Genomic DNA, 19,726 nt, shown 5'->3' with positions numbered 1-19,726 from the left:
TTTGCTGATAATAAGTGACTTCACATTTACTAGGATTTTACATCTTTTAAAATATCAACTTGTTATTGTCTTGTTTATCATTAAAATACTTGCAAACAAGTCAACATGTTTTACTCTAAAATTAGATCCATAAATAAGCAATGGTAGTAAAATTTAAACTGTAAGAAATAACAGATTTCAGATCCATCCAGAAAAATTATTAATAAAAGAGAGATGTTGGAAGGCATGAGAATTCCTGGTCCGAAATGTCACTGGTGATAAGCTCTACAGAAGTCACAATTGTTTGAGGACAGTCCTATGGCTCCTTGTAGGAGCCAAACAAGTTAATATCTAAAAAGTAGCTGTCTTGAAAATCATTCCAGTATTCTATTGTGGCAGAAAGAAGAAGGTGTCTTATTGAAAGTTATCCTCCCAAGTGAGAGAAATAAGTTGATTTCAGAATTGACATGAAGGGTTAGTATAAAATGTTTCCCCAGAGGTGAAACAGAGTAGTTCTCCTCCACAGATGTGGGGACAATCCTTTGAAACACAGGATTGAATCCCTATGCAGTAAGTATTATAGAATGATAAGCCACTAAAAATCAGCTCATGAGAGTCAATGTGTTTTACCCATTTTGTGTAAAAGTATACACACAATCACACATTTCTTTGTAGATACATATTAAAAAAATTTTCTGGAAGCCAATCATGGTGGTGCATGCCTGTAATCCCAGTGGCTCAGGAGGCTGAGACAGGAGGATCAAAATAGCCAGCCTCAGCAATTTAGCGAGACCCTGTCTCAAAATAAAAAATCAAAAGGGCTGTAGATGTGTCTCAGTGTGTAAGCACCTCTGGGTTCAATCCCTGGTACAATTTTTTTTTTCCTGAAAACTTAAGAAATTGTTAATGGTAGTAAATCTGGAAGTAAAACTGGAAGGTCAGGGTGGGGGAAAGAAATGTTTTACTCTAGATGTCTTTCAATAAAATGTATAATTTTTTTAATATAATGTATAAAATTGTAGATACAAAAGTATACATACAAAAGAAGAATATTCATTTTCCATATCTAAATGCACACCTCCTCCCTGTTCACACAAACATTACCCTTATATGTCATGGAAACGATAAGTCTTTTGTGTTTTGCTGATAGATTATATATTTTCATTATGGCAATAAAATGAGCATTACTATAAATTCTGTTAAATTTGGATACAGTTCTTACAAATAGATCTCTGATTTATGGAAAGAAAGATACTCGGTGACTTTATTTAGAGAGCACATTTCTTCTGATGAGTTTCCGAAAAGCTTGTTTCACATCCTTGTTTCTCAGACTATAAATGATGGGATTCAACATAGGGCTGACAAAAGTGTAGAAAACAGCAATGATTTTGGACTGTTCGACTGACTTGTCCGTGGGAGGTCGAACATACATGCAGAACAGGGTCCCATAAAACACAGTCACTGCCACCAGGTGGGACCCACAGGTAGAAAAGGCTTTGCGCCTGCCTTCAGCAGAACGCATCCTCAGAATGGCCATGAGAATGAAGATGTAGGAGATGAGGATAATGAGGAGGGAGTTGGAGAGATTAAACCCTGCTACCACAAACATGGATGTTTCCTTAATGAACGTGTCAGAGCAGGAGAGCCGGATGAGGGGGGGATCTGCGCAATAGAAGTGGTTAATGATATTGGAGCTGCAGAAGGTCAGGCGGTAAGTCCACATGGTTTCCATCAGGCCACTAAGGAACCCATAGACATAGGGACCAGCAATCAGGCGAGCACAGACTCCTTTGGACATCTTGCTGCTGTAAAGCAAAGGGTTACAGATGGCCATGTACCTGTCGTAGGCCATCACAGCTAGCATATAATACTCAGTAATCACCATGGCAATGAAAAAATAGCACTGCACTAAGCAGGCAGCATAGGAAATGGTTTTCTTCTCCGATAAAAAGTTCACCAACATCTTGGGAGTCACATTAGTGGAATAGCACAAGTCCAAACAGGACAAACTGGCAAGAAAGTAGTACATGGGAGTGTGTAGGCGGGAGTCCACTTTGATTAACACCACCATCCCAAGGTTGCCCCCAACAGTGATCAGGTAGATCACCAGGAACAGCACAAAGAGGATGGGCTGAAGCTCTGGGCGATCCGTCAATCCCAAGAGAATGAATTCTGTCACCAAGGTAGAATTTCCTCTGACCATTTTCTTAGATACCAACATGTTCACTTGGGTGAATTGAAATGAATGAAGGTGGTGAATAAGATGTCTCTCAGAGGTTTCTCCCACTTATTCTCCCTTTCTTCCACTCTTCCTTTCTCATGAACCCTCACAGTATTATTGGAGAAAGTCTGAGAACATAGGGGACGATTATCGTAAGAAGGTCTTGGGCTCAAATAGCTGAGTATACATTGTGCAGATGATTCCTACAGTGTCTCCTGAGCCACCAATGTGTATGTGAATGGGAGATTTATGAGTTAAAGTTTGTGCAATATCAGACTGAACCTCCAGCTTCCCTTTATAGAACCACGGGGATCTAAAATTTGTGCTTGATGCTGCTTCTGTACAATTTGTGTAGAAAATATTTTTGGGTTTTTTTGCTGTCACCAACAGTGTGTGCATATTTAGAAGCTTCACTTTCTACAGTCTATATAAGCCCAGAATTAGAGCTTCTTTAAGGAAATTCTCTGGAATAAGGTTTAGTGCTAAATTTGTTAGACTTAGGAGCACAACTTTCATATGAAAATATACCAAGATAAGATTCCAAATTTTAAAATAACAAAAGCCTATTTGAATAACAAGGAGATTTTTTTTAGTTACATGAGTTTGCATGAATACGGCATGATGAGACATACATAGAAAAAGGGCAAAAAAGACACCCAAAACTAAAGCATAGTTTCATTTGCTCATCTATTTACCTTTTTTTCTGATATATCCCAGAAAACATGTAAGGGTATTTGAAGTATAGCAAAACTTGGGGGCTGGGGATATAGCTCAGTTGGTAGAGTGCTCGCCTCACATTCACAAATCCCTGTGTTCCAGCCCAGAACCACCAAAAAAAAAAAAAACCTTGACCAATTTATGCTGCTGATAGAATATAAATTGAACTGTAAACTTTGCCAAAAGCATGTACAAATGATTCAACTGTCTTCATCTACTATTATAATGTCCAGAATTATAAAATAAAAACTAATGAAGAAAGAATTATTCTTAGTACAGAGTTTTCAGGTGATACTAGTTACAGTGAATTTACATATTCGTATAATATTACCAATTCAAATAATGAAATAATATCAGTTATAATTAAAAAATTTGAAAATTATTGTCCTGGGATTTTAGATAATATATTTTCATTCTGTATTCCCAAAGTTATCCCTTTTTATTTCATAAGAGGTAAGGGATCAAAACCTAGTTGCCTATGATAGCCATCAACACAATATGAGGGAATGAAGGGAATCAGAGTGTGGTTCCAGTATAAAGAGGCTCCAAATATGTAATATAATCTCTGCTATGTGGTAACACATGGCCCCTGTTATACGAACTTAACAGATTTTAAGTATCAGAATTCATTAAATTCATGTAAACTCTACAAAAAATAGCACTGGCAATTAAATTTAGTTGTAAACCTATCTTTAACAAGGGCAGACAACAGAAGTATGTAGGCATGATCTTCTGTGATTACAAACAACAATTTCATGCAATACCAGTGTCACCAGCTCTGTACTTCCACTGTGTAAACTATTCCTAGAAAGACAGTCACATACATACATGAATGTGATTTAGTTATTTTGACTCTGGTGCTCTCAGAATGCTGCATAATCTTATCATTAGATGAGATAAACTTGTACAGAAGCAGCATCAAACACAATCTCAAACATGCAAGCTGTTTCCTGAGAAAATAAAGAAAACCCATAACAGTGCTTGTCTTTGAAGAGTGGCTTGGTGTCTTCATGGTAGGGGAGATGAAAATTATAATGAAATATGCTTAGTTCAATAAGAAAGAATTTGAACTCATAATCATATTATTTCAGTACATCTTGGGCAATGTATTGAGAAATCAGGTTAGGTGTTGAAGAACAATAACCTTTAACTGCAACTTAGAGAAAAACATGGAAATGGTTTTGGGCAAGAGTGGGCAAATATTTCTGTAGTATAAACAGCACATACAGAGACTTTTCTCAGGAGACACTTAAGAGAAATCAGAGATATTTCACATGGAAACGAGGTGAGTTTTCAACTGTTACAAATAAGAAATTTAAGAAGCAGTACATAGCCAAACAAACTTAAAACACCCCTCACTGTTTACTGTGGTTAGAAAGATTGCTTATTCATTCAATGTTTATGTAAGCAACAGCCAAATTGATCTGTCATGACTCTTACCATTCTCTAATTCCTATGCTAATACAGAATAAGTCATTAAAATATGAGAGAAATTGACAAGTCAGTTTTGTAGGAGCCAGACCATTTTGTTCTTTGTAGAAATAGCATATAGAAAAATAATTAAACCACAGTGGGGAAGAGCAGTAGAGATCCCTCTCAACAGAGGTTTTCCCAGAACATCTGTGTCCTATATGAAAAATCTGGGTGATGTGGAGTTAGCAAGTATAGCAAAGAGTTTTTAAATATCTATATTCCTTCTTGAACTAAACAACAGAAATAAAGTTACATGTGAGGTTTCACTGGCTTGATAATGTGAAATTGCTTTCCTCTGTGTTAAAATGATAAAGAAAAACAAGACAATAAACCCAACACAGATTTGTCCACTTAATGAATTGGATTCACAAGGATATCTATAAATACATATAGTTATTTTTTATTATGGGAAGACTCAAAAATTAAACCCACATTACTTGTCACTTGGCATGTTGTTAGGGTTCTGTCATTAAGCAAAATATAAGGGGTGCCATTTATGAGGAATTGGTAAGCATGATATGTATTTAGATGAAGTTGGAAGTTCCAAAAATTTCCAATCCTCCCAGCTCAAAAAAATAAAGAAATCACAACTAATGATAGTCAGAAACACAATCAGCAAAAACACATTTCTACAAATGTCATTGGTACCTGAAATACTACTTTTGGAAATGTCCATTTATGGGTAAGTGTGTCTTCTCTCAGGCTTGTTAAAATGCAAGTGTCAGAAGGACTGGGCTAGCCTGCAACTACTGTCAGTTACTGACTAGTCCTTGAGCACAGTGACACAAGGTTCCTGTTAAACGGATTCAGTGGGAGACTAGAAGAGGTTGACGCCAAGGAAAAGGCCCAAGAAAATAGAAGTGCTACTGAAGCTTAATTTCAGTCATTAAGCCCCTAAAGTACGTCTACTGGGTAATAAGACAAAATAAGTCTGGGAAATTAATCAAAAAAAAAAGAAAAAAAAAAAACACACTGGTAGGGAACAGAGATAAGCAGCCAGGCAGTGGGAGTAGAACTGTGGATATTAATTTTCCAGGAAGGAGCTCTTTCCTTGATGGACTCCAGCACCTTCCTTCCCTTTAGTTTTTCATTCCAGTGTCTCACAAATAACGAGAGCAGGGAACATTACCTTGTTACAATGCAGGAACCTGAGTTCCAGATCATTTTGTGCAGTGTACTTTAGTGCTTCTCAGGGAAGATTCTTTTGAATCTTTATTTAGAAAATAGTCTCTTTGCCTAGATGCAGTGACTATTTCCATGGGATTCCAAGGCTACTCAGTGTCAGAGTTTGACTAGTTCCCAAGGTGTCCAGCATCCCCAAAGTTCTGATATTACACTCAGGGGTTTACCAAACCTACACTCATTGGTAGTAATGTTTCCCTTAGTTAATATTATAGTTACCTCCCAATTTTCTCTAATAATTTAAAAAGGGGTTTTAATGTTCTAGAAACATTGAAATATATATATATATATATATATATATATATATATATGTTTATGTATAGAGAGATAGATATAGATATATATGATTCCTAGAATAAATATTATTCCTGCTTAATTTATCTTTCTTCATCTTAATAATCTATCTTAATTTATCTTTCTTTTCTTTTTACTATTTCTGATAAAATATTTTTTTGGGGATCAGGGGATTGTCCTTTCAATGGGTATTATTCTAAACATATTAATACCATGATCAAAGGAAGTGTTTGCTCCATTTTTGATCTAAATGTGTGTTGTCTAATCTATATTGTCTAAATTTGGTTTTCTTAATATGTGTTCAATACTTGTATGAATGGTGAGAATTTTCAACACATAGTTTAATAATTTTTAATATTCTCCCATGACACATCCAAGTAACAAATGCACATTGATTTATATTAACTGGCTAAAGAACTAAGCTATCATTTAAAGCTGCTATTGCTGTCACCTGTCCACTACTAATAAATCTAAATATGAAACAAGAAAAGAAAGTGCAAGTATAAAAGAATTTTTATTCCTACCTGATCCCAGGAAAGATTCTCTCAGAGACACTAGTGGTCCAAGATATGAGTTGCAGAAGATTTATATCCACTTGCAATTTGGAGTTTTTATTCCTAAAATATTTCAACACACCCTAAAGACATAATTACAATGTAACTACAAAAGATCGCTCTAGGGGAAAATTAGTAATTGGTTTAGGCTTATTTCCTCTAGAGTCTTGGGAATTCAGCAATGTGATTTCATCAGTTTATAATCACTTTGAGCTGATTGCTTTAAATGATCAGGAATTTACTCTATAGTCTCACAGGATTTTTGCATTATTGATTATTACTTATTCTAATTAATGAAGATAGCAATTAATAAAGATATTTAATATTGGTATAATTCATGAACTCTGATGTTTTTGTGTTTCCTTCCCTGTCTGAATCCTGTATTGACCAACACTTTCCACAAAGGGGCTGGAATAACATGAGTAAATTATAAATCCAATCAGTAAAATAATCTGAACAAGTCAACATAATGAGTTATAGAAGAAGAGTTAGTTCAAGATATTAGAGTCAGGTGCTGGGAAGTGATATTTTGTGGATAATCTGATAAGCATATACTTAGTAGTATTTAGTTGCCAAATCATGTAAACAAAGGGGAAAGATTGAAATATTCTGCCTGACTTTTACTTCCTTTTACCAACTCTTAAACTTATCTAAGAGTTACAAATATAAGCTGGATATGGCACATTTGCTCAAATAATATTTAGTACAATTATAAAGGCAAAAATAGACACATAAATACTTAATCAGAGGCATATTTTCCAAATGACATATTGGAATCAGAGATCTCACTATAGTCTTCATCTATGTCCTTTTTTTCTGTCATTCTCTCCTTCTTTCACTGATTTGTGCCAAACTCTTTTCAAACTCAGATCCTCACCATAAGTCCTCATGCACTGATGTGAATTCTATTTCTCTAAAAACTTTCTCCAGATTTGCCTTCTATATTCAGAGGTCAGCTTAGATAATAATCCTTAAGGGAAGACTATTTCTATATGCATTAAATTTACATAAAAACAGCATAATAGTCCTCTTTCAAGTTGTGTTCCGAGATTTTGTAATGACACATGTTGCAATCTTAGTTTTCAATGTGGTTTAATTAATTGATAATACCTTCCTTTGCAAACCATTGCCCAAGAGAAAAGGGAACTGATATTATGTAACCACAGTCTACATAGCACTCAGAGCAGTGTTGTTTAGTCAGCTTTTTCATTGCTGTGACCAAAATACCTGATTAGAACAATTTTAGAGGAAGAATAGTCCATTTTGACTCAGGGTTTCAGAGGTTTCTGTCCTTCAATACTTGGCTCCATTGCTCTGGGCCCAAAGGTGAGGCAGAATATCCTGGTGGAAAAGGAAAGCAGCTCAGGACATGGCTGCCAGGAAGCGGAGAAAATGCAAGACTCACAGGGAAGAAATATGTGCCCCAGAGGCTGGCCCCTAATACCCACCTCCTCCAGCCAGATCCTCCCTACCTACAGTTGCCACCTAGTTAATCCTTATCAGCAGATTAGTGCACTGATTGTGCAGAATCTCTCAAAACCCAAACATATCACCTCTTATCTTCCTTGCATTGTCTCACACAAGAGCTTCTGGAGAACACCCCATATCTAAACCAGAACAAGTGCCTAGACTGTGTTGATTGATCACAAATATTTATTCAGTGAATTTATCACAAATTAATGGAGCTTGATTTTACCCACAGATATTTTGTTTTTATTCACATGATGTTTAAAAATTTCACATTAATTATAATATTAGGAAATTCTTATAAAAATAAAAATAATCTGACTTTTCTTGGTTTGCTTTCTGACAGGGAAGCAAGTGACCAGAAATGAATAGCAGATTCCTCCTATTAAAAGGCCAATGCTCCTGGGTTTGACAAAAACCTCTAAGTGTGCTGTTATTGTCCTACAGTCATGAGCTCAACTTCACGACTTTGTGTTTTGGATCACAGAAATGTATGTAGTGCAGAATGGATTAGATTTTCTAGTTACAGAGTAAAAGAAGGACAGAGAAAATGATCACTTCTGCCTAAAAAAAGGTCAGCAAAAGATCACATACATGATGACAACAGAGCTAAGAAGACATAATTAGGGGAGAGAGAAAGAAGAAGGAAAAGGAGGAGGAGGAGAAGGAGGGGAGGTAAGAAGAGGGGAAGGGGAAGGGGGAGGAGACAACATGACAACCTGCAAGGGCAAGAGCAGAAGCCACAGTTGTGCATTGTCCTAATTACATCCGTTCCTGAGGCTCCTGTTGGCTTAGTGGAAGACTCTACTTTTTGCCCCAGAAAGCATATTGGTGTTAATTTTGAAACTTACCTAATCTGACACACAATAAAAAAAACTCACAAATATTGGAAAGAAGTCTTAATTTGTAGATGGCATGGAGCAACTATTTGGGGAAAATGATATATCACAAGAACCCTAGAATCAACAGAGAAATTAGCAAGATCTCAAGAGAAAAAGAAAATCCATATTAAAAATCCATTATGAGCATCTGTCTCCCCTCTCATCGCCCTTGCTGTACATTGAACTTCTTAGAGACAGCCCTGGAGCAAGTTAGAACCAGATGGACAATGGGTGGCTTTGTGTTCCACTATGAAAAATAACTAACCATGAGCAAACATGGACCCCAGGAGCTGAGAAGCAAAATGACCTCATATACATTCTTTTGTGAAAACTTTAAGGAGAAAAGGAGAGGAAGCATCAGATGCTTGCTTCCTTGTGAGCCTTTTTCCTCTTCTCTTCTGAGAATAACCCTAGCATTCCTTTGATAAGGTTGCAAAGAAACTGGGAGAGATGTGGAATAACACTGCTACAGATGACAAGAGTTTGAAAAAGAAGGCTACGGAGAAGGAAAACACACCACTGCATGCTTAGCTAAAAGAAATCCCAAACGCAACAACAACAACAAAAAAGGTGTTATCAAGAAGAAAAAAGCAAAGAAAGGCGGAAGAGGAGGAAGATCATGGTGATGAATAAGCTGGTTGTAGCACAGATTTTTTTTCTTGTTTGTAAAGCACTTAAACCTCCTTTACACAACTCACTAATTAAAAAAAAAAAAGAAATGTAAGGCTGAACAATATGGGTCTAAAAATCATTCAGTGTCTTTTTTTTTTTTCATATAGTTAACACTATACTGAGTATCCTACCAGCCTTATCCTGAGGATATTTTCAACAGTCACTAACCTTACCTAGCATGCTGTCGGGTTTCCTAGTGCACAGCATGAGTTAAATATACAGGAAGACAGTAGTTTGACATCATTTTTTGTTTTACCTCATGAAGGTTTTATGAAATAATTATTATCCTGTTAAATGAACATCACTCTGTAATTATAGAAAAAATAAAGTTTCAGATATTTTCTTGACATTCCAAATATTCCTCTATTTTATTATCAGAAAAAAAAGAAACCTCATTATCATAAAGCCTGGCCAAAAAATAGATAGATAGATAGATAGATAGATAGATAGATAGATAGATAGATAGATAGATGTAGAGAATGAAGCAAGAATCTCACCAGAATCCCAAATTCTGGCTATAGAATCTGGCTATAGAATCGCACATTCTGGTTCTAAAGATCCAGTTGTACTCCTAGGATAAAATGAGATATTATTATGCTTTAAGAAATTAGCATTTTTGCTTATCTTAGTTTAATAATTTTTCATTGTTTGCAAAAAGAAAAACAGAAACAGAAACAGACTTTCCCTAATATATTTTGTGATAAGCTTTATACATATTTATGTACATACAATATTTTAATTTTTATGATAAAATAACAGGTTATACCAAGAAAAGAATTTATGAAATATTTAGCATTTTAGATCAATAAGAGGGCACTAGTTATTTGGAGAGTAGAAGAAATTTTCATTTGCCTTTAAATCATTCATTTAAATATATCTCCTGAAGTCAAATGTAGTTGATATTGTTGAGCTTTTGGAAGAACAGAGAGCAATTTCATTTTCTTCTCTAGATAATACTACCATTCCCAGGGTACACTTTAACTGTCCATGAATTGGGTCTATATTCAGGAAGGAAAGAGTAAACATTACTTAACTAAACATAATTAGGGATAGGAGGAATATTCAAATCAAGGTATATAATCCATCTGGGATAATCCATTGCTACTTTATTTCCTTCCTTAATTTTAGTCTTTCCTCCCAGCACTATGTCCCAGATGATTCAAATGCAAGTGATACAGAAAGCATCCTCTGAAGGTCTATAGGGCAGAGACAGGAGTTGGGTCCCTAAAGCTCAGGCCTAGATTTACAGCTCAGGTCAAAGTAAACTACCATCATTCGCCTCTTTTCATTCCTAGTGCCATCAGACATAACATAATCGTGAGAAATAGATCATGATCTATTGCTTCTGGTTTTACTTTTTGAGTCAAAGAAAAAAGAACAGAAGATTGTTTCATAAGATTGCCCAATCCAAAAGTCATAGAGCTTGTATGTCCTGCTTACCACTGTAATTAGTAACAGTCCATCAGTGTTCTGGGCAATAATTGTTGAGAAATTTCACCTTGAGCAATATTTTCCAAGATTTAATGTGCCTATGAATCACCTGGGGTCTGGTTGAAATACAGATTTGGATACAGTATGTCTAAAACTCATTTTCAAAACACAAAAAAAATGCATTATTAAGTTAATTTTATTTGGATACTGGGAACTGAACTCAGGGTTGTTTTGCCTCTGAGCTACATCCCCAGTCGAAGGTCAAGCTAATACTCATTATTTTCCTTCCAGTGCTCTCGCCGGCTGCCTGCACTGAAGGAGATGAGCTGGGTTCAAAGGAGCTGGCTGCAACGTTAAACTAAGAAAATTATGAGGAAATCGTGTAACATAGGAACATGAGTTTCTCAGGTCAAGAGTGGGACTTCTCTGTGACCACAAGGGTCTTCTTTCATGCTGGGAGGCAAGAGAGACCGAATGTACAGGGAACCTTTCTATTTATTAGGGAAAGACATTTGATAGAAAATTCTACCCAAATAAGGCAAGGGGGATGTTTCAAAGGTGGAGTCTTGCTTTGTGATGTCTTGTGGTCAGCAGATGGATTGATATCTTGGCAAGTCACACCCACTTCAGGTACTGTATGGGATCACAAGCAGGGCAAGAGGAAAAGCATACTTGCATCCCAAAGCTCAATCAGCCTGCAATTCCAGATCAGTCTTCTTATATAGCTCCAATGCACATAGCTCATACTCAGCCCATGGATGGCTCCTGACACAATGCAAACATTTAAAAGCTACTCTGAGCGATTTTCAAGTGGAAAGCATATTGTTATTAGGTTACCACGTCATGCCATAGATCTCTTGGGTTTATTCTTTCTAAAAGAAAATTTTGTATCCTTGGAACAACATTTCCTAGGCCTCATCCCTCACCAATCCTTGTTAACCACTCTGTTTCTATGAGTTTCATATTTCAGACTCCAAGTACAAGTGAAAACTTGCAGCATTATTATTATTATTTTCTGTGCCTGGTTCATTTCACCACATTGACACAATTGACAATACTTTCCTCTTTCTTCAGACTGAAAATAAAGCACATTTTCTTTTTTCATGGATTCACTGATGAACATGTCTTGGTTACATGTCTTGATTATTGTGAATAAATCTGCAAAGAACATGGGAGCATACATATTTCCTGTACATACGGATTTTATTTCCTTAAATCTATACCTAGATATAGAAAATCCAGAATACTTGGTAGTTCTATCTTTGACTTTTTGAGAAAAATCCATATTGTTTTTCATAATGGATGTACTAACTTACCTTTCTGACCATATTGTTGGAAGAACATTTGGACCAAAATTTTAGAGTTATGGTTTATGGCCAAATGGAGGCAGTGACATTGTCCTAATAATATTTCTTCTAAGGACATTCTTCAAAGCCTTCTTTACATCCTTGTTCCTCAGACTATAGATCAAGGGATTAAGCACTGGGTTGACAAAGCTGTAGAACACAGCAATTATTTTGGATTCCTCAACAGTCTTGTCTGTTGGTGGTCTCACATACATGAGGAACAGGGTCCCATAAAACAAGGTGACAGCCATCATGTGGGAGCCACAGGTGGAGAATGCCTTGCGCCTGCCCTCTGCTGAATTGATCCTGAGGATGGCAGCCATGATGAAGGCATAGGACACCAGGATGATGGTGAGGGAGGTGGAGAGGTTGAAGATAGCTGAGATGAGCATGGCATGCTCTTTGACATACGTGTCAGAGCAGGAGAGCTTGATGAGTGGTGGGTCAGCACAGTAAAAGTGATTGATGACATTGGACCTACAGAAGGTCATGCGGAAGGTCAGGATGCTCTGGAAGAGTCCATCTGAGAACCCATACACATAAGGACATGTGGCCAAGCTGATGTACACTCTCCTGGACATCTTCACACTGTAGCGCAGCGGATCACATATGGCCACATAGCGGTCATAGGCCATTGCAGCGAGCATGTACATTTCTGTGAGGAGAAGGGCAATGAAATTATAGCACTGTGTAAAGCATCCCACAAAGGAGATGGTCTTCTTCTCTGATAAGAAATTCTTCAGCATCTGTGGGGTTGCATTGCAGGTGTAACACAAGTCCACAAAGGCCAAGTTACTGAGGAAGAAGTACATGGGCGTGTGAAGGCGAGAGTCCAGTTGGATTAACACTACCATGCCCAGGTTCCCAGAGAGTGTGATGAAGTAAAGGGCCAGAAACAGCACAAAGAGGGCAGGCTGGAGGTCTGGGCGATCCGTGAGCCCTAGCAAAACGAATTCTGTTATCACACTGCCATTTATGGTGGGCATCTCTGGATAGTCACGGTCTGCCTTGAAACTACAGAAAACAATAGGCATAAAGTTCCAATGAGAGTTGAAATAGCTTTTCTCCAAAGAATATATCACACAATGGGTTCTACCATCAAATTGTGGGTTTTTTAAACTACTAAATTATTATCTCATTTCTTTTTTTAACTTTAACATTTCTGTCTCCGTATCTATACACATACCATTCAATGATAGATAGATAGATACATAGATAGATAGATAGACAAATACATACATACATTCATACATAATAACATACATTTGCAGGTAAATTACATTTCTTCTTTCTCTGGTGGCACTATTTTGATTTTATTATTATTATTATTATTATTATTTTGCATTTTAATTCCAAATTATCCTATAAGACCCAGATTAAAGCCTACTGCTTTATGAAATATTTCTCACCTTTTTCCTCTTAATGAGTGATTCAATCCCTTTCTGTTCCTTGTTTCCAGCACACCCTATAAATATGCATTTATTCTTTAGCCTATGAAATCACAATAATTGTCTACTTTCTAATCCACATACATTAGTTCTTCCATAACTGATAGAAAATCTAGTTTATTATTGTATCATGACTACCCAGCATAAGTTATGTATTGGATTATTCATTAGAAGAAAAATTTTAAATAGTATATGACTGAGAGCATAGATCACCTTGTGCATTTGACTCCTCTCTGTATCCTAAAAGAGGTTTGAAAGAGGTCAGAAATTTAGTAGAATTTAGTGCTTATTGAAATTTTGTGTGAAAAGAAATTGCTTGCAAAAGTTCAATGTGTTTCAGAATGTCTTCTGTGGAATATTTGGATCTTCATATCTATTAATTATCAATAGGAATATAATGAAGGATTTGCCAGTTCCATAAACCTTTGCCAAATAAAATTTTAAAGCATCTTAAAAATTAATTCCCACACAGTATTTTGAGGATGATTATAGAAAAGAGTTCTGTCACTCTTTTTTTAAAAAGAAATTCAGTTAGTATAGTTTGCATTTAAGATACTGAACACATCCTTTTTTTTCCCTACATGCTACCATTGATCTATGTTCCTAGCTACACTGCTGCCCTCCATTTTGCTTTAATTTCTCTTCACAGCACATCTAATGCTGAATCCTATCTTTCTTTCACTCAAGATGCTTTTTATACTTTTCCTTTTTTCTCAAGTTTCACACTTTTATAATTTGCCCAATTCTTGCAAAACTATTCACTACTACTATAACTTTTATAAAGTTAGAACTTCCCTGTTAATCTGGAAAGAATTGAGATGTTTGATGACAAGGAACTGCTGGTAGGAGGACAAGCATGTCATCCCAATGAGGTGCAGCATGGAGCACAGAGCTGTGTCACATCTTCCCCCTACACCATTGTTTTCTCTTATGTGCTTCATTTACACCCTGAGATAGACTGTACCATGACAGGGAGGGATATCATTACTTAGAAGTAATGACAAAGTTTGGGAATAATAATCAGTTGAGAGTCTTGCATATCATGTTGCACCTACAATTTTATACTTTTGAATTCATAAACAAGCTTCTCCATTTCTCTCTTTGTAATGGAAAATAGAAGTCTATCCTGGCTTATGTGTGCAGAGTTAATGCAAAGGAGGGGAGAAAACTCTACCTGGGATGTTCTCTCATATAGAAATGTTTTATTTTATTGAAAGTCTAATTCTTTTCTATATATGACTTTCCCATCAAGAAACTCAACGGGATTCAGTGGAGCACAGGGATCAGGATTAATAGAAGCTTCCTTTCAAGAGGGTCTAGTAGAAAGAATTCTGGAATTTTTATATTTATTCATAGGACAGCAGCTGGGAGTATAGGAGAGGTTCTTCTCCTGCTCCTTCGCACATAAGAAACTCTGAAGGAAAACTTGATGGAGAATACAAGAATAGACAAAATTGGAAGAGAAATGATCAGGATATATGAATTTCACTTACAAAAATGAAAGCAATTAATTATACATGATGGATTCATTTGCACTAGGATGAAGTTGTTTTGTGTCACTTACTGACCATGGGAGGGATCTGAAACAGTTTTGACTAAAAAGCTCTGTGACATGTGCAGGTTCCAGAAATAAAAATCCACATGGAGAGGAAAAGGGGGAGTACTGGGGACTAAATTAGAATAAATAAATTTATTAATTTTTAAATTATGTCAAAAGGAATTGTAATGTTATGAGTAACTAAAAAGAACCAATAGAAAAAAAAATAATAGAAAAAGAAAAAACATTTTGGTGTGTTAATGTTCACAAAAGCTTATCTGATGGATGGCTCTGAAAAAACAATTAAAATGACCAATTTACACCTAAAATAATAATAACTCAATGAGCTATTTCAAGGAGCTCAGTTATTTACTTGTATCAGCAATAGTTTTGGATGGTTGTGGAATTTATACACAACCTTGACACTAATAAATTCCCTGAATGAACTTGGATAACACTTAGCTAAAATTTTCAAAGTAGTACCTGTTCTGCCATCCTGAAGTAGGTTGATACTTCAGAATTTAGAAAGTCAAAATTTGTGAAACTCATTCCAATAAATGATTTTGGTTTTCATTCCACCAGTTAGGAATTCTAACTTCACATGGGTCCCAAGTTTAACTTACCTTCCTGACCTTTACTTTTCTGCTGTAAATGTGAAACGGGTCATCAGAAGGACAAAATAGTGAATTCATTTCAAGTAGTTGGAAACTAACATTTTGCCTGAAATGAGCTTGTAATGACTTTTGTCCAAAATAGAATTAACACCTTCTATAATTTATCACCCCTCTTTACTTCTCTGCCTAAAGCCCTTGAGAAAAGTTGTGTCTATTTTTTTGAGCTAAATGTCAAAGTTTATATGACATACTGATTCACAAAGCCAATGGAAACCTAACTCTCATTGATGTCAACACCTTTAAACCTCGGGCTTCAGTAAGAACCTTTAATACAATTTTCTTTTGATTAAAAATCAAGAAATTCAAAGCATAGGAACTTACTTCTGGGTTACTATGGCAGTACTTTCTCAACCTCTGATTAAGGCAGTTTCTTAAGACCTCTTTAAGCAGAAAAATCTGGTTGTATTTATTTCAGAATGTGAGAGATGGTAATTATTTCTTAAGGCAAATCTCAGAAGAACTGAGGAGCCTCAGTGATGAGTGCTCATTTGAATTCACGCCACTAGGGTTTAACAAAAGCACTGGGGATACAATTTCAAATTTGCTAGTGTTTTTCCTATGAACTCCGTGGGAGGCACACAAATACATTTTATCTTTTTTTATCATTTAATCTGCTTTATTTCTCTTTGTTTCATAAAAGCACTTAACCCAAGATCTACCCTCCTAAACCTTTGGATGCACAACGCAGTATTTTTCACTCCAGGCACAATATTTCACAGCAGCTTTCTAGAACTTTCTCATCTTGCTCTACGGAAATTGCTTATTAGCCTGGAACTTCCCATGTCTTCCTTTTTGAAAAAAAAGTCAGGAAAAAAACTTTTTAAATTAAACACTTATTAATAATCCACCATGTGCCATATGTTCTTCATTGATTCATTCATTGATGAACATTTGGATTATTTCCATATCTTAGCTATTGTGAATAATGCTGCTATCTAGTGTAGAAGTGCAGATATATTACACTTGAGGATCCCTGTTTCAAATTTTTGGATATATACCTAGAAGTGGGAGAGCTAGAAAATATGGATGTTCTATTTTTAATTTTCTGAGAAACCTCCATGTTGTTTTCCATAGCTGATATTCTGTATTCCCACCAAACATTTACAAACACTATGATTTCTCCAGATCCTAGCTCCCTCTTAGTGTCTGTTATTTATCTTTTTTTTCAGAGTATAGCCCTTCTAACTCATGTGAGGCAATACCCCATAATTTTGATTGACATTACCTTGATGCCTGGAAATGTCAAATATAATTTCCCAAATCTGTAAGACATTTGAATATATTGTTCTGAAAAAAAATCCTGTTTAAATCCTTTGCCCATTTTTCAGTGGGGTTCTTGTTGCTGAGTACTTGTTCCCCTGTTTGTTTATTTGCTATTGAGTACAGGAGTTCCCAATATACTTTGGATAGTAACCCCTTTACCAGATACATGATTCAAACATATTTTCTCTAGATTTTTTAAATTATTATTTTGTTATCATTACTGAGGATTGAACTCAGAGTACTCTACCACTGAGCTACATCCCAAGCCCTACTTTTTAATTTTATGTTGACACAAGGTCTCACTTAGATGCTCAGGATGGCCTTCAATTTGTAATCCTCCTGCCTTAGCCTCCCAAGTAGCTGTATTATAGGCATCCATTACCATACCCAGCTATTTTCTCTGATACTATAGATTGCTTTTTCAATTGGTTTAGGTACTTTCTTTTAATTTACTTATTTATTTATTTAGAGAAAGGGTTTTATTGTGTCCCACTGGTCTCAGAACTCCAGAAATGTTTATTTTGATGTCATGCCACTTGCTAATTTTTTGCTTTTGTTGTTTGTACTTTGATGTGAGATCAAAAAATCATTGCAATGCCCAAGGTCATAAAGATTTTAATAAGGATCTATTGAACCTCTAGATCACTTTTCATTTTTTTTCTCCATCAAAATGTACATTTTTTTAAATTTGCCAATCATTGATGCAAATTGTTCAGAAGAGGAAGATTGGCTTAGTCTACAGAAGATGCAATGCTGTGTTGATAAACGAAATCGAGCCACCACAGAGGCCACTTGCTGGACTCCACAAGATTTAAATTTAAGTCATACTTTTGCTGGAGATGCCTTCCATAATCATGAAGGAAACAGAAGGTGAGAGCTTTAAGACTTGGGCAGCATAAAACTGAGCCTCAGCAGCCCTGCTTACCTTAAAAGGTATGCTAAGATGTGACAGAAATCACAAGAAAGATGGCAATGCTTGGACTTTTATGTTTTGTGAAATGTTGTGCAACTGTCCTGGGCCTGGCTTCTTCACAGTTTTGTTTGCTCTTCCAGTCCACAGATTGTCCCATTGCGTGTGCAAGAAATCTTTTAAAGATTGTTTAACTGGATCAGAATTGCTTTTTCAACAGTTCTGGTTTCAGAAGAAAAGACCCCTCTTGAGTCCTGAGTGGGGTGAGCAACCAGGTCCAGCCCCCACGTCCACTCATATTCTTTGCTTTCTCACCATGTGGGGACTCCATGGGTCTCTCTCAGAGCCAAGTTCAGCATTTATGACATTTTGAATATTCTCACTGTGTTACCTGTACTTGAATTTGTTTGCTGAAGCTTATTAGTGAGCCATTTTTTTTTTCCTGTTTAGCAAGGGGAGTAAGAATTGGTGTTTCCCTGGGTCCTGTAACAGAAGCCCTTGGCCTTAACTTCTATAGCTGACCTGGCATCTCAAGGAACCAAGGTCCATAGTGAGTTCCAGCAGGTGCAAACAATCTTGAACTCTCTGGAAAAAATGTGATAACTTTATTTTAAGTATTTCAAACACTCTCTATTATTTCCTTAGTCATTTTAATAATCTCTCCCATGAGTTGTATCCTCTCAAGAGTCTTCAGTATTTTCCACTGACCACTTGAGAGATGATTCCTTATGGATCAAACAAGAAGTAGAATATGACATAATCATGGAAATATTCTAATTGGTGACCTAGGATGTCTACAGAAGAGAAACAGCATGGAGTGACAGAGTCATGCAACATAGATGAAACAGTTCCCCACATTCACAGATCAGCCAGGAGAATGATTAAGAGGGAAGACTTGATGAAGAAAACTTTGAGAAAGGTCAAAATATTTCTTCCAATTTTAATTGCAAACGATGCTGCAACTGCTTTGAGGAGGCTTTCTGGACACATTCAGTCACATCTCCTGTCTTAATTTGTGAGCACATTAAAAACTTGAAGTTTTCTAACTTGTTCTGATTTCAATTTTGACAATATTTATATTATAGCATGGTTATTTATAATAGTGTTATTATGTACCTGGCTCAGAAATACTCTGGTATCAAATGATATTTTAGATAGAATCCATAGAGGTAATATTGTGTAAGTTAAGATGTCTGGACATAATAAACAGAACATATTTTGTCTAACTAGTCTGTGCTAACACATCTAACTAAACTGAATTCATTTAAACTAATCTTGGATTAGATCCCAGAAGCTGAAAAGCAATTCCTTGTACTGTGGACTTTTATTCATGAGGAGAAATAATCTTGGGTCACTAATAAAAATGAAGATCTTGCTCTTTGAAGTTATTTGATTTACCTAACATGATTAAATAGTTATGCATTCAAAAACTCATCAGTAGACCTTTACTGAACACCAAATCTTATATATTTTTCTATAGGAATTTCCAAGTTAAATCCATAATAAATCTCTTTTTTAAAGACCACCTATAGTCTGGTAGAAGAAGAATCTTTATTTCTCCCTTCATTCAATTTATCACAAATCATGAAGACAAATTTATCATGCTTTCTTGGAGTTTCTGAAAATGTCAAAATGATTTCTTCCTTTTCCTAGAAAAAAAATCTTTACATCCACATA

At 35.9% G+C, this 19,726-nt stretch overlaps 2 protein-coding genes across 2 annotated transcripts; both read right to left on the bottom strand.

Annotated features, from left to right (window-relative positions):
* Nucleotides 1-1,243: 1,243 nt before the first annotated feature.
* LOC113176059 (olfactory receptor 5M5) lies at nt 1,244-2,200 on the bottom strand. The gene has a single exon (XM_026380443.2). It carries the CDS (start codon nt 2,198-2,200, stop codon nt 1,244-1,246), a length of 957 nt encoding a protein of 318 aa, XP_026236228.1.
* A 10,034-nt stretch (nt 2,201-12,234) lies between these two features.
* On the bottom strand, nt 12,235-13,203 carry LOC144254200 (olfactory receptor 5M11-like). The gene has a single exon (XM_077797219.1). It carries the CDS (start codon nt 13,201-13,203, stop codon nt 12,235-12,237), a length of 969 nt encoding a protein of 322 aa, XP_077653345.1.
* Between the last annotated feature and the right edge of the window lie 6,523 nt (nt 13,204-19,726).

Source organism: Urocitellus parryii, chromosome 4 (assembly GCF_045843805.1).
Source record: "Urocitellus parryii isolate mUroPar1 chromosome 4, mUroPar1.hap1, whole genome shotgun sequence".
In the NCBI taxonomy this organism is placed as follows: domain Eukaryota; kingdom Metazoa; phylum Chordata; class Mammalia; order Rodentia; family Sciuridae; genus Urocitellus; species Urocitellus parryii.
The sequence above is the reverse complement of the archived record's forward strand: the minus strand, read 5'-3'. Positions and strand labels throughout refer to the sequence as shown.